Consider the following 15,444-nt stretch of genomic DNA (forward strand, 5'->3'; position numbering starts at 1 on the left):
ATGTAACAAATCCGAGGTACTGGTCGCTATTTTTAGAGTATTAAACGTGTGGATAATCCGTTTAGATATCAAGTTAAAGCCTGCCACTAAATGAAAAGGACCTTGAAAGATAACGCCCCATTTTACGGTTTGCAGACTAAGTATAAATAATCTCCAAAACACAATATTGGCAGACAAACAGTGTATAATTCATTTTTCGTGTTTATAGCTATTCAATCATTCTGAAATATTATTATTTTTATACCTTCTTTCATTTATAGGTAATTTACTTGACATTGAATCATGAATAATCTTGAATTCATTACTATAAAAAAATAATGAATAAATCTTCTACCTTCTGTAACTCGTACATATATTACATACTTTGTTTATTAATTAAATTTAATTCAAGTTTATTTTTAAACAATTCCATTTGCATAATTAATTTTTGTCCTTAAAAAAAATGATGCTATATTTATAATATGCCAAGGTGTATTATACATACATTTGTTATTGTAGGTTTTCTATTGAATAGGATGTCTGAAGAAATTAATTGGCAATATTTCAGAAATTCACTTTTCATTCGTTTGCACGTAATCACCTTGATAGAAGTTCTTTTCAACATGTGGTACTCTCTTAAAGAGCTTGTTGAATGAAATTGCCATATTTCAGTAGGGTATTATGTATTAACTTGAATCATTCTGTAGTTTCTCGGCAGATGATGTTATTTAAGGGACATCATTTGAATTGAAATGAAAATATTTTATTAGAATAACAGATAGGCTGAGGACTGATTGTGAATGTGTTTTTATTTACTTTTTTATTGTATGTACTTTTGGGGTAAAAAGAAATTTTGTTCTGGAATTTAATGAAACTCAGTGGATGCAATATTTTGATAGATTTTAGTCCGTATCTCAAAAACTATTCGACCAGCCAACAAATGCACCCGATTTTTGTACTTTTTGGGGCAAAATTACCTTATATACTGAGTTTTATCGATATTGGAGATAACAAAGATTTTTGGATTTTTTGCAATTTTTTTAAGGGGTACCCCTTTGAAAAAATCGAGAAAAACGCAAAAAAATTTGTTTTGGAATTTGTTGAAACTCGGTGAATGGGGTAATTATGATCCAAAAAGTATAAAAATCCGATTAATTTAATGATTGGACCTAAAGAAAGTTACAATGTCAGCGAGTATCATTGGCAAAGCTCATTTACAAAAAAGTTAGAAGAAAAATTAAAAACCAAAAAATTGTGAACAAAAGGGAGGATAAGTGAGGGCGATAACGTGATTTCAAAATTAATTTAATTACCAAAAATTATAACAAACTTTTTGATAAGAAAACTAATTAAGTTACCAATATTTCAAAATTTCCAACATGGCATTTCGTTATCTCGAAAAAAAACAATGATTTTATAATTTCAAGGTAATAAATTGTGTCTCAATTTTGTGGGGGACCAAAAAAATTTTTTAATTTTGCTCTTTGAAGTATTGAATTATCACCATCAATAAATTTCTTATAGACCGGTATATACCGGCAACAACACTTTCAATGTCTTATAAAATAATGTACATCGACACACATGCGTTTAGTAATTGTAAAAGGTAATAATTAGCACTAATTTTCATTTCCCATCATTTTCAATAGCTATTAAGCGCAAGGCGCTAAAAAATGGGCCTACATTTTTAACAAGTAGGAGATTGCGAAACATTTATATTAAGGCATTATTCTTTTTTAAGTAATCAGTATGAGAAAGGGAAATTAAGGCCAATTATCATGTCTTTTTACAATAATAATCAATAGCAGACATAATTTAATAAGACAATTGAAAGTGTCGTTAGCTGCCAGACTATTAGTAATCAGAATTAACCTTGACATTAAAAAGGAAATTATATTTTATGTTTAAAGTTAATAAATAACATATTTTTATTTCTTATAATCCGTTAAAATTAATAATAACAAGTGAAAACAAACAATCAACAGAATAAACTGTTGAAATACTATGTATAGACAGTGTTGGTTACTCTGTTACATTACACATACATACAGGTCACACATACATAACTGATATTCCCATATAATACATATTATACAATTTGCGCATAATTTGCGCTCTCACGGGTAAACAGTGATGTTTACGAAAAAAAGTTTCAAACAAAAATTGTTTATTTTTTTATAAGGAACATTTTTTATATTTAAACTTTTGTTCCATCTCTAACGGTTTACAAGATGGATCCTACGGACCCAAAACCCAATTGGTCTATGTTGCTCATTTACGAACTTGACCTCACTTTTTACGTGCTAAGCATGCTATAAATTCGTCCTTAGCACGATATTTAAATTTCAGCTTGATATCTCTTTTCGTTTTTGAGTAATCGTGATGACAAGCGGACAGACAGACGACAGACAGACAGATAACTCTAAATGGACTAATTAGGCGATTTTATGAACTATACCAAAATTTTGTTCATAATATCAATATTTTTAAGCGTTACAAACTTGGGACTAAACTTAATATACCTTGCATATTACATATATGCATGGTATAACAATTAAATTAGTACATTAAGAACTGATAATTTTATTATTATTTGTAGCCTAAATACTTAATTCATTTTTTGGTAACTAAAAAAACGATAATTAATAGTTTCAATTTATAATCTCAATTTTCTAATTTAAATTAATTTATAACATGCAAAAAATAATTCATTTTTTCAAGGCCCTTAATATTTTCAAGATTTGTGGACAGTACTATGCAATTTTTGGACTAGTTAACTATAAAATTTGCGTGCTGTATAATTAAATATTTAACTCCTTTAAGTGATAGACATAGGAAAGTTGTAAATATATTCTGGCGCCATTAAAATTAATTTTTTCCACTTTTAGGATATTTAATTTTTTTAATTATCTCTTAATTTTATGAAGGTCGTAAACGGTTTTTGTTGTTGTATAAATACTGTAAATTAATAAAATTGGAATTATGAATATACCAGCTTTTTGCCTCAGTTTGGATTTGATAAAACAAAATCAAATTTTTAGGATTCTGATGCCGTCATAAAGTTAAAAAAATTGATTTTTTTGATAGCACAGGCAAATTTGATCCGATCTTATTGGAATTTTTTTTGAAAACCACTAATTTTGGGTCATTCTTTTCAGCTGTGATGTCATTTTTCGGTAGCTATCACTTTTGTGCTTTATTTCGAAAACACTAACCCACATTCTTGAAACCTATTAGAGCTAGGTTAATTTTGACCACAAATTTGAAAAGTATGGCCCAAATTTAGTAGGATTACATACTTCGTTTATCAAAATTGGATAAAATTTGAATGTGATAGAGCAAAAATAAATTTTTTGGAATCCGATGACGTCATAAAGTTGAAAAATTTGATTTTTTGATAACACAGGCAAATTTGATCCGATCTTATTGGAATTTTTTTTGAAACCCACTAATTTTGGGTCATTCTTTTCAGCTGTGATGTCGGTTTTTCGGTAGCTATCACTATTGTGCTTTATTTCGAGACCAGTACCCCACATTATTAAAACCTATTAGAGCTAGGTTAATTTTGATAACAAATTTGAAAAGTATGGCCCAAATTTAGTAGGATTACATACTTGATTTATCAAACTTGGATAAAATTTGGATGTGACAGAGTGATAAAAAATGTTGCATTCGTAAAATACCTATCATCTTTAACTTGGAAAAAAATTATCTATACTTAATTATGAAATTTTTGCCGAAAAGCAAATCGAATAATATATCGTCTGAATTTTAATGAATGAGTAGTAATCGCCTGCCCTGTGTCAATTTCGATGTCGCTTTTCCAACCTTTTTCATTGTCTCTCTACATTTTTATAATTATTATGTATAATAAATAAGACGCATGAGAACCAGTCGTTGACCTAGTTTGTTGCCCCTCTATCAATATTATTTGTATCATTGTATGTCTAAACACCACATACAAAAACAACGCAACGTTATTGGAATTACGTTTACATATTGTTTTGTTTGGTTATTTTTAACGCAATAACAATATCTACGATATATAAAGTTACATTTATCCATCTTATTCATTTATTATTGATATATTGGGTGAACCATTTTAATTGTTTGAAGAAGGGTATCATGTTCTGACATCAGATTAGACCTACTTCTCTAGGTTGCTTTAAAAACCAATTAAGATCCTAAAAGGTGAGAGATAGAATAACACTTTTGTTGAATTTATCAACAAGCAAAAATTGAATCTTGTCTTTTTGGATAAATTATATTTTGGAAATAACAAACATGTGGTCACCTTATGCGTTGTTGTTTGGGAAATTGAATGTTTGTCAAATAAGACAATAAGTGGCTACTAGTTGTGTTGTTTGAGTGTATATATTTTGGGAAATACGTCTATACTTGCATAGCATATGTCCTTAAGAAGAGGGTCAATAATCATCCTCATATCATGCTATGTTATTTAGTGTATTTTTAATTAATTAATTACTCTCTTAATTGATCGATAAGATACCCAAATTTTTTTTTTGATTTAATAATATGTATCGTTAACTACAACATACTAAAAATTTGGATCAATTTCTACTAATTTATTTTTTTCTATTACTGGTGAGGGACCCTCCTTAAAAATGTGAATAAAAACTCAAGCCTTTTAGGTAAAATAAGTTAGTTGATATTGGTGAGTCTATATTGGTTAGTCGATATTGTAAGTTGAAAGATATTAGTTTAGTGTGTATACTAAATCGTAAAGACGTTACTCTTGAATGCAATCTTTTTAAATAAAGATATTCGTTATATTTAAATTGTAATCAATGTGTTTTATTTAATTAATTAAAATCATTTATTAAAATCACAATTACCTATCCATAACTTCCTACAACTTTAACGCAGAGTTAGAGAGTTAATCCTCAAAACAACTTACAATCTATATATATAAAAAGAGAGTGTTTGTTTGTATGTCCCCGATTTTCCCTAAAACTAACCATTGACCTTCGGTAGAGGATTATGTCATTGGGTAGCCCTTAGGCTCCTATTGTGAATAAGGGAGTTTGGTGGAGGTGGAATTAAAAATGATCTAGAAATTCATAGAAAATAGATTAAAAAAATAGTTCTAATAGTACAATAGGCCCCACTGTCAATAGTACAATTTTCACTAGATGGCGCTACTGGCGCAAATGTCTTTCGATTTTTCTCGAAAATTCTGGAATGTTCCATGGATTTCTATCGAATTTTCTAGAATTTTCTCGAACATTCTGGAATGTTCTATGGATTTCTATCGAATTTTCTAGAACTTTCTCGAATATTCTCGAATGTTGTATGGATTTTTATTGAATTTTATCAAACTTTCTCGAACAATCTGGAATGTTCCATGGGTTTCTGTCGAATTTTCTAGAATTTTCTCGAACATTCTGGAATGTTCCATGGGTTTCTATCGATCTTTCCCTTACTTTTCCGTACACACAGAGAGTGTAGACATAATATTGGGATCGGCCAAAAAAATCTTACTGTTCCGTACACACAGAGAGAATTAAAAAAAAAGTCTTTCATTTAACAATTTTGATATTTAAATGTGCAAAAACAACCCAGCGAAGCGGGTTTAACAGCTAGTTTTTATTTAAAACATTTTTTCGAAAATCGTTAGTCTTCGGAGGAAATGCGACTTAAAACTATGTCATTATTACTACTTTCTAATTTAAAGTGTTATTCTATCTCTTACATTTTAGGATCTATAAATTGATTATTAAAGCAACTCGCAGAACTAGATCCAATCTGATGTTCCTCATCAAACTCTGCTACTTTTGTTTAAGCTTTTTTTATTGATTAGCTACAAAACACGTTAAAAAGCGATCCTGACCTCTCTATTGCCACTCTAATTAGCACTTGGAAGATGGTTTCAAAGTTGTAATGTGAGCGCAGCCATTACATGCACACAAATAGATAATAATAAAACCTAAATAAAGTTGATTTCAAAATAAATTCAACCATCTTGGATCGTGAGCCCATTATGAAACGAAATGTCCATGATTCTTCTTCTCTATCTCTTAGAGAATTGATAAAAATAAGTAAAATAATAAAGAAATTTGAAGTTTTAATCAGTGCTCGAGTTTCGAATTTATGGAAATATGCAGATTTTTGACGTTTGTTTTCGTCGAAAGATTTTAAAATTGGAGTAAAATTTTAAAAAATAAAACCAAAAATTTGAGTTCTTTTTAAAAAAAACTAGATGGAGTATCTCTTAGCTGGAAAACCCAATTACCAAACTTACCTTTATCAATGATTAAAAGACAAGAATAATCATGGAAATTTCGCTTTATTATGGACTGACGGTATAATATATGTATTATGTATATTTGATCAATGTCTTGTGGTATTAAATGGAATACTACTAATATTGGTTGGTGGTGTAATGGTGTTGTATTTAGATATGTTATAGATTATCTATATTATAAGTAATATAATATAATCTTACAAATGTATAAAATATTCAATTACCTATTAATAATATCATTGAAATCAATAAATTTATATTATTTATTATACCTACATAATATATATTTATTTTTTATATTTTTATTATCGATTTGATTTATAAGGTTTTATATCTTTAATTTTTTATTTTTTCATAATGATTAGTTCTGCACTTACTTATATACTTTGTATTCAACCACATATGTTATCATCAGACCACGGATTTTCTTACAGGTTGATGCACTTCAAGCTTGAGGAATATCAAGCTTGAGGACAATCCCAACATAATACATTTTTTCACCTCTGTACTTTTCACGTAGTACAGTGGAACTTGGTTAAGTGGGGCCTGAATAAGTGAGAAATCTTCATAACTGGAACTCATGCTGAGGTCCCAAGGTTTTCTCATTGAATTATCTCTGTTAATAGGACGAAGCAAAGCTCTATATCTGACTACGATATAATATATAAAGAAAAAAAATTCTAATATCCGTCACAGTTTGAAATTGAACTCAGTCAGAGGCCGAAACATGTCACAACACATTATAAATGTAACAAGTGAGAAGGCAAATAAAAAAACACCTTAATCGAAATAATAATAATGAAAAGATATCGGAATCATAAATATTTCCGCGCGTGGTGTGTTTCAGCACAGAAATAATAAGTTTTAAAAAATAAATAATGGGCAAATTAAACAATTATCACTTTGTTTGAACTATGAATCCGATCTCTATATTGTATTCTTTATTTATTCACATAATTTCATATTTTAATGCATTTATAATCTGTCAAGGATATCATGAACGTGTGAATTTATTAAAATTTCATCTTGACGTCTGCCACCTGTGTTTTTTTACTATCCTTATATATTATTTATTTCTCCAGCATGTTTTTTTTCTGTCCATACCCTATCTTCCTCAAATTCCATGATTTACCTCTCATTTTCAAGCTTATCATGTTGGTTTATTATTTATGTTTTGCTCACTAGCTGTTTTGTATACAATTTTAAACGTCAAAGTCTTTCGGTTATATTGATGTTTATTTATGATACAATGACGTAAACTATGCAGACAAATAACTTACCGAGTAATTAAGTTTACGCCATTGTATCATAAACAAACAACAATTATATAATCGAAAGGCTTTGACGTTTAGAATTGTATACAAGCTAGTGAACAAACATTAATAATAAATAAATGAGTTAATGTTGACAAACAAACAAAAATAAAAATTCGATAGAGATCGTATACCCGAACTAGATAAGGCACTTGCCATGAATCCAAGAGGTCCGGGTTCGTGTCCTGGTGCAAGTGTATTTTTTTCAATTCTCTTTAATTATCATGTTGGCTTTCTGATGAAAAATAGACTCATAGACTAAAAATACATCGCTTAGAAAAAAACAGGCTAGACAAAATAATTTTCATGATTCGGTCGTTTGCCGTGGTCGAAAATTTGGATTTAACATTGCCTTTACATTGAAAACAACATACCTGATTTGATGCAAGGTTCACTCCCTTTTTCATGTATAATTTATACGTCATCTTGTTAAGCGTTTACAATTTATTGCCTGATAAATTATCGTCATTACTTATAAAGTTAAATACTTAAAAATTAAAAGAAAGTATATTAAATTTGCTTCTTAAATGATTCTGAATGGAGCAGAATATAAAAATAAATGTGTAAATTATTTTGTTATCCTAATTATTATAATTAATATAATTTAAAATGATTTAAGTCATGTTTTATTTAATTAAGTACAATAATTTAAGTTTAAGTTTGATGTATTTATGTGTTATAGTTATTACTTATTACTACATTCTCTCATGTCTGTCAATCATAAATGTGATTATTATTATTATTATTATCATTTATTCGACACTTCAATATATAATTACTTACTTACTTAACCAGTTTTTTTTTTTAAATTACGCTTTAATCGCTTATTTAACCTGGTCTCCAGTTTAAAAAGATTTTTAATACGGACATTTGAAATTTTTTTATGTAATATAAAGAGCAATGTTAAATCCAAGTCTAATTTCAGTTTTGGGCAATTTGGACCTGGAAGGACTGGTTTTTCATCAAAAACTGTTATATTTATTTTTAAAGCAGGTTAAATTTGCATTGATGAGATCAAGCCAGTTTTTATAGGACCGATAGTTTCGGAGATAGAACTTTTCAAAGTTTGTCTATTTTTTCAAGTTATTCGTTTTTATGAGTCATAACTTTTGCAACACCTTGTATGTAAGATTTTCGAAACATAAAAAAAATAAAATAAAAAGTTTGTTATATTTTTTATGAACTTTGCATGCTAGTTTTTCTTTTGAAAACTAAAACGTTATGGTTATCATAAATTATGGTTAAATCATAGTCATATTTTTTTTATGATGATTACCAACGTAATATAATTTTGGAAAAGTATATATCATTTTATTGTCTTTTTCTCATTGAATTAACCTCCAATAAATTAGTAAAACATGCAACTAATTGTTCATAAAAAATAAATAAATTTTGTAATAATTTAATTATGGACGTTCCCAAAAAAAAAATGATTGTATGAAAATATTTGATACGTACGTTTCAAATTTTGAGGGTGGGTTCTGTTAAAACTTGAGAAAATTAGACGAAAATTCAGAATGCATTTTTTAGAGAAAATCGCTTTCTAGAAGAAATAACACACAAATACATACAATTTCATAACTTTAAATGTATTTTATGAAAAAACAAGTGGGTAATTCGAGGGCCATAAATCATTTTTCAAGCAATTTAAAATGGTTGGATATAATTGACGATAAAATTTTTAAAAAAAAAATGGAGTTTAAGTTAACTTGAATAGAAATTATCGGAGGAGTAGGCCACAAAAAGGATCAGAGTCTTCGCTTATTTTTCAAAGTAAATACCAGTTTATTTAATCAAAATAGTCTCATATAAAATTAAAAATGACTTATTCGCTCCGTGCGTGAGTTTCGTTTCCATGGTAACGATACACTACTTTATGGATGCATATATAATTGTATGGATTGCATTTAAGACTTACATTGAAAATTTAATATTATTGTCTCACAAATTTAAATAAATAATCATGATAATTTATTTCTATAACATTTACATGTAAAGAACTGCAAATTAGTAATAACAGCCCCCTTTAACGCCAAAATTTTTCACTGGAAGCGCTGGCATCGATTTTATTGTCCCTACCATGACTACGCACACAACGAATAGGTAAATTTTGATTAACATAGTCAGGCGAGTTTACGTTCTATATTATTATTTAATATTTTGTAAACTTACCGATCTATCTATCTTTCTGCATGACTAAAATATAAATATAATAAAAGCGTAGGCTTAAGTTAATTTAGGCAAATAAACATTCGATTCGACATGATGCATGTTTGGCAGAGTTTCTATCGGTAAGATTTAAACAACTTATTTTAAAAGGGATTAAATCTGTATGACAATGAAAAAATATTTCTCCTTATGCAAAGTTTATTGAAAATTTGCATTTTTTTCGCTTAGTTTGATAGTTTTATCAAATAGTAAAGTTATAGTTTGAGATTTTATTGTGACACTGAGTATATACCTACTAATTTATTTTAGTCCAATTAATAAGCCTGGGAAAAGTGTCGAAAGTAGAAAAGTGAGGAAACAGCACCAATTTTTTTTAACGTGTTTATAGGACCCCATGGAACATTCAGTCAATTTAACCTAGTAAGAAAAGTTCATAAGGTCTCAGCGGGATGCATTTGTAGTCCAAATTTTTTTGAAATGCTTATTTTGGCTTAAAATTGTCATCAAGTAGGTATTTTTGGTCGATGAATACAAATCAGATGTCAAATTACACAAATTCTGTCGCGTATTCCAAAAATCATGCCATTTTTGATCAAAAATTCCACTTTTTGGCACAAAAACGGAAAACTAAATACATATTATGAGTCCAAAATGTTATCTTGGAGGTATTTTTGGTTGCTGATTACGAATCTGATGTCAAATTACCTACACGGATTCCGTCGGTAGAAAAACGGCAAACTAAATGTTTATCAATCGGATTCGTAAACATCGACCAAAAATACTTCTTAGAACACAGTTTGGACGACAAATACTTAGTTTGTCGTTATTTTATCAAAAAAGTGAAATTCATGACCAAAAATGGCACGATTCTCGCAATTAAATTTTTCCAATGTGTTTGGTAACTTTGGTGGTTCATAGATAACTTTGTATAAAGTGTAAAAGTAGACTTTTTCCATATTTAGAATACACGTCGAAAACTTTCCAAAAAGTAAACTCATATTTCTGTGACAAAATTTGTGTCAGCCACTAAAATCTATAAATTACTTTACATTTTATACATCAAGCAATATTTTATCACAGTTACAGTTTGTAACATTAGTCCAAAACACTTTTACTAGACAAAAAACAAATTTCTCTAAGTTTATTTTGTCTTTTCTAATCCAACAACATAATTATACACTGATACATACATATTTGTGTGTATGCTCATAGATTCCTACAGGTATTACCTGGTACCAAACCCTTATTTCCGTAAGTCAATAAACTCTGGATATATAAGGATGAATCTTTTAAAAAAGATGACGATGATAGACTAAACTGACTAATAGTCTCACTATATTTAAACATACACACACACAGACATTGAACACGCAAAAAATAGTTTGTATATTAACTATATAGTGAGGTTTTATCGGATTTTGATAATCAATTCGGGAAATGTTGGGAGAAGGCTAATTTTATTTAATAAGTTTCTTTCGTTGTAAAAAAACAGAGAAAAGGAGATTTTCTGTACGCGCTTTAGGGACAATTTATTTCTACATTGGTTTTTTTAGTGACGTTTTCTTGAATATCTCTGTTTCTTTGCTAATAACTAAGAAATTCCTAATTTTTTTTATTCATCTTCTATGTAATCCATTTTTATATCCTGAGAATATTCCCCTGTAACAAATTTGGCCTTCAAAATATCAAAACTAGTCTGATTGAATAAAGAATAAAGTATCAACAAACTGTAATGAATATTTTAAATATTTTCGCTTATATTTATTCAATTTTGCAATACAAGCAATAATTTTTATTACGTTAACTTTTTTTTATTACTATGCATAAATTTAACGTCATGTCAATGACCCTTTTAGAGTCAAGAATGTGCGTAATAAAAGTGATTTCGTAAAACATCGAATTAACCTGAATGTCATTTCTGACTTCTTCATTCATGTAATAGATAGTCAAAGGTAATGGCCAAAAACCATCGCTAAAATATACCGTGTCGGTGATATCATAACGCGTGTAGAGTCCTTTACCGATGCACGATAGATTGTAATGAATAAGATTTAGTCTACTTTGTATTTGGATAGGCAACCGATTGTACATAACTAAAATGATTCAAGAAATAATATAAAGACCGCAGACAATATTAATTTTGCATTCTAAATTAAAAATTATTAACCCGTCTGGACTCGGTATACTTTAAGCGAGTGATAAGAGTCTTGCTCATGTGCTCTACACACCGTCAAATATTTCGAGCCTCATAATTCTCTTCATAACCTCTACATAATTTTATTTAGTTTTTGTTTTTTAATGCACTAGCTAATTAAAAATAGTTTAATTACGTGATTATTGGATGATTTTTGAGAGTCAATCTAAATAATTAAATTCATTTTAACTAATTTCACCATAAAAGCTTTTTCGTCTAAGAATTTCTCATCTTCTTTTCTAGTATTCACTGTTCTTAGGACATCCTGTATAATCTATTTAAAAATTTAAAATTAATAAATAAAATGTAATATCGTAAAGATTTGCGTGACCTATTTATAAATATATATTACATATATCGAATATACATACACCACACATATATATAATATGTAAATAAAAATCTACATGTTATGTGATCGAATGAATTTAGTACGTGAATTTTAAAAGAAAATGAGTTCATAATATTATTTTATTTTATTTTTTTATTTTTAGTCTACGGACATTTATATTTATAACTAGCTTGAACCCGGCTGCTTCACTGGGTTTAAAAGTAACAACCATACACTTCCATAACACTTGAAGATATTGTTTTACGCAGCTAAAAGATATGCATAGTTTTAAATTTTTTTAATTGTAAAATAGTCATGATTCATTGAGTATATCAGAAAAGGTGGCTCTAAATTCTTTAACATTTACTATTTTTAATTTATACAGAAACCTTTAATTTATGGTTCAAAATGATGATCATAGATTTGCTCCATCTATAATCATCATTTTGAACCATAAATTAAAGATTTCTGTAAAAATTTAAAATAGTAAATGTCAGATTAAATTTAATATTTTTTTTTAATATATCTTTATAAATTATAGCTCATGTGTTATTCTGATGTATGAGCTATATTGCTGTACAGTTTCAATAAAAACCATTCGCTAGTTTTTGTGTGAAAGCGTAACAAACAAACAAACATTGCTACTTTCACATTTATAATATATAGGGATCATATGTTTATTTTTATAAACGTTTTTTCTAGCTTTATATTTTGTCAACGTTGTCATTTTATTTCATATTTTTAATTGATTTATTATTGTTATTACAAATACATATTAATTTACATTTAAAATATTATTATGAATGTTTTAAATGTTATTTGTATTTGTTATTCATCAAAAAAAATGAAAACATCAAAGCAACACGTTCAACTTTTGAAATATTTGTGTTTGTAGTAATGGGATATGATGAATTGTATTATTAGGTTTACTGATTGATTCATAAAATTAAAGACTCAACTTTTCAGCCAGATGTTGTGATTCGGTTTCGATATTTACACATCAACTACTCAAAATATCAACATCCCAGTACCTATAATGAATTTTTACACGAAAAAAAAATTCAAAAATCAATCTTTTTGTCCAATTTTGGATTATATCTCAAAAGCCACGCATCCAATCATTAAATAAACCCAATTTTTGGATTTATTAGGTCAAAATTACCTTATATAAAGAATTTTATCATATCGAAGCAAAAAAAAAAATTTCGATTTTTAAGGGCCAAAAACTACAAAAATCGGGGACAGACTTCACAATTTTTAATAAGTAATATTTCTTTTTGTAAATTACCATTATTAATCAATATTTGTTTAAATTGTTTCAGATGAGCAAGAACGTGTCCAAAAGAAAACTTTTGTTAATTGGATCAATTCACATTTATCCAAGGTGAGAATAATTTTAATTACTTCATGTGTAAAATTTTATGTTAATAACACGAAAAACCATAACTGGTTTTACATAGAAATACCACATAAATATTAGTTGTTGATTGTCAAAACATCATTCATTACTTTTACCGAATTTCCTATGAATTATTATTTATTTAAAACGGAATTCTAACTAAATTTCAAACACAAAAATACATAAAGTAAAGGGCACACTAACCGAACTTGAACACTAAAAAAGTTCTTTATAAAATTAAATCCATACTTTATACCTACCATATAATCCATACTTTATACCTACCATATATAATCGGGAACTAGTAGTCGCTATCTGCTTGATTCACTAGACTAGGCATTACTTTTGTTTTCCTTGACCTACAACTCCTTAAGCCCTTTATTTGATGTTTCTTTAGCCGTTAGTCTTAACATAAACTTCAGTTGGACAACCCTTGATCCTTCGCTAACACAATATATTCCAATAGTGTTTGTTTAAGTTTTGTCAATTCATCTCGAATCAAAGCTATAAACTACTTTTAACTTCCCACTCGAAATTTTAGATTGCTCCCAAGTGCGATCAGTGCCAAGCCCTTGTCCTTATAGTACAGTAAAAAATTTTACAAAAGTTTCGGCTAAAACCTGGTGGAATGTGTTTCTTAGATGTCAAATTGCGAAACTAATTTCGCAAATATTTCTATTTGTTAAATGTTAATAAACAATAAATTGTTAATTCAATGAATCGACCCAATGCGATGTTAAAGTAAGTTAAAAATTTGTAAATAGGCAACTTGTATGACGTAAATGTGAGTGTTTGACAAGTAATCGAAAAACTATTATATATCTATGTATAACGTATATGAAATACAAGTTGCCTATGTTTTAATTTTTTAAGTCAACTTATTCAAACTTATTCAAAATTATTGGTTTATTTACAAATTGAATCATTTGCGCTACTAACTCATTGTTTGACTGTACTACTAATCAAGGTGGAGCGAGAATGTCTTTCGACTCTCTTTGGTCAACGCTTTCATACCATAGACTATATTTCAGTTCTTGTTGAATGATTTAGCAAATTTTTCAAAGATTAACTTTTATTTCAATAAAAATTTTGTATTTGGCATTTTGGTACTCCTTACTTTCTAACGCCTATAGCGAACGCATTTCTCTCTTTAGCCTAGGGCCCCCGTTGAGTGCGATATCTGCAAAACGTTGCAAATATGCTACTAACTTTCTAGGAAGTTATATACGTATTTGTACATTTCAAGTTGATCAAGCGGAGAAAATCTTCAAATTCCAGACGGCTTTTGCATACTTATGCCCAACTAGCTTCTTTCTAGAAACTGATAGCTCAGAATATTAACTCGAAGCTTTTAATTTGTATATAGTCATATTTATTTATTTCTTTTTATTTTAACAATAACACGATAATTGTATGAGAGGTAGTATTAGTTGTAACTAGCAAATAGTAAGGTAACTCGAGTTTATGATACCTACTGCTAAATACCTGTATAGGAAATAATTTGTAATTATTATAAACATTTAACATCTAATATACAATTTTAATTTTTAATAAACACTATGGTTCACGTGAATCAAAATATTATTAATACTAATTATCTTATACTCAACTCAAAGCTTTTATTAGCTTCATACGTATGTTAGTACGTTAGTATATGTAACGGAAACAGTGTTCGAACATGATTTTTACTCCCTTCAAAACGTCGGATTAACTCGAAATATGGTATACTTATCAAAGACCGATGGCAATACAATAATTTAATAAGTTTATTTAATTATCCTGGATTTTCAGGAT

At 28.3% G+C, this 15,444-nt stretch overlaps 1 protein-coding gene across 1 annotated transcript in view; it reads left to right on the top strand.

Annotated features, from left to right (window-relative positions):
• Window positions 1-15,444, top strand: part of LOC123296958 (nesprin-1) — a 124,319-nt gene that overhangs the window by 59,344 nt on the left and 49,531 nt on the right. Inside the window, exon 3 of the mRNA XM_044878692.1 lies at window positions 13,574-13,635. Within this exon, the coding sequence (XP_044734627.1) occupies window positions 13,574-13,635 (62 nt within the window). The remainder of the gene's footprint in view (window positions 1-13,573; window positions 13,636-15,444) is intronic.

Source organism: Chrysoperla carnea, chromosome 3, assembly GCF_905475395.1.
Source record: "Chrysoperla carnea chromosome 3, inChrCarn1.1, whole genome shotgun sequence".
NCBI classification, from domain to species: Eukaryota; Metazoa; Arthropoda; class Insecta; order Neuroptera; family Chrysopidae; genus Chrysoperla; species Chrysoperla carnea.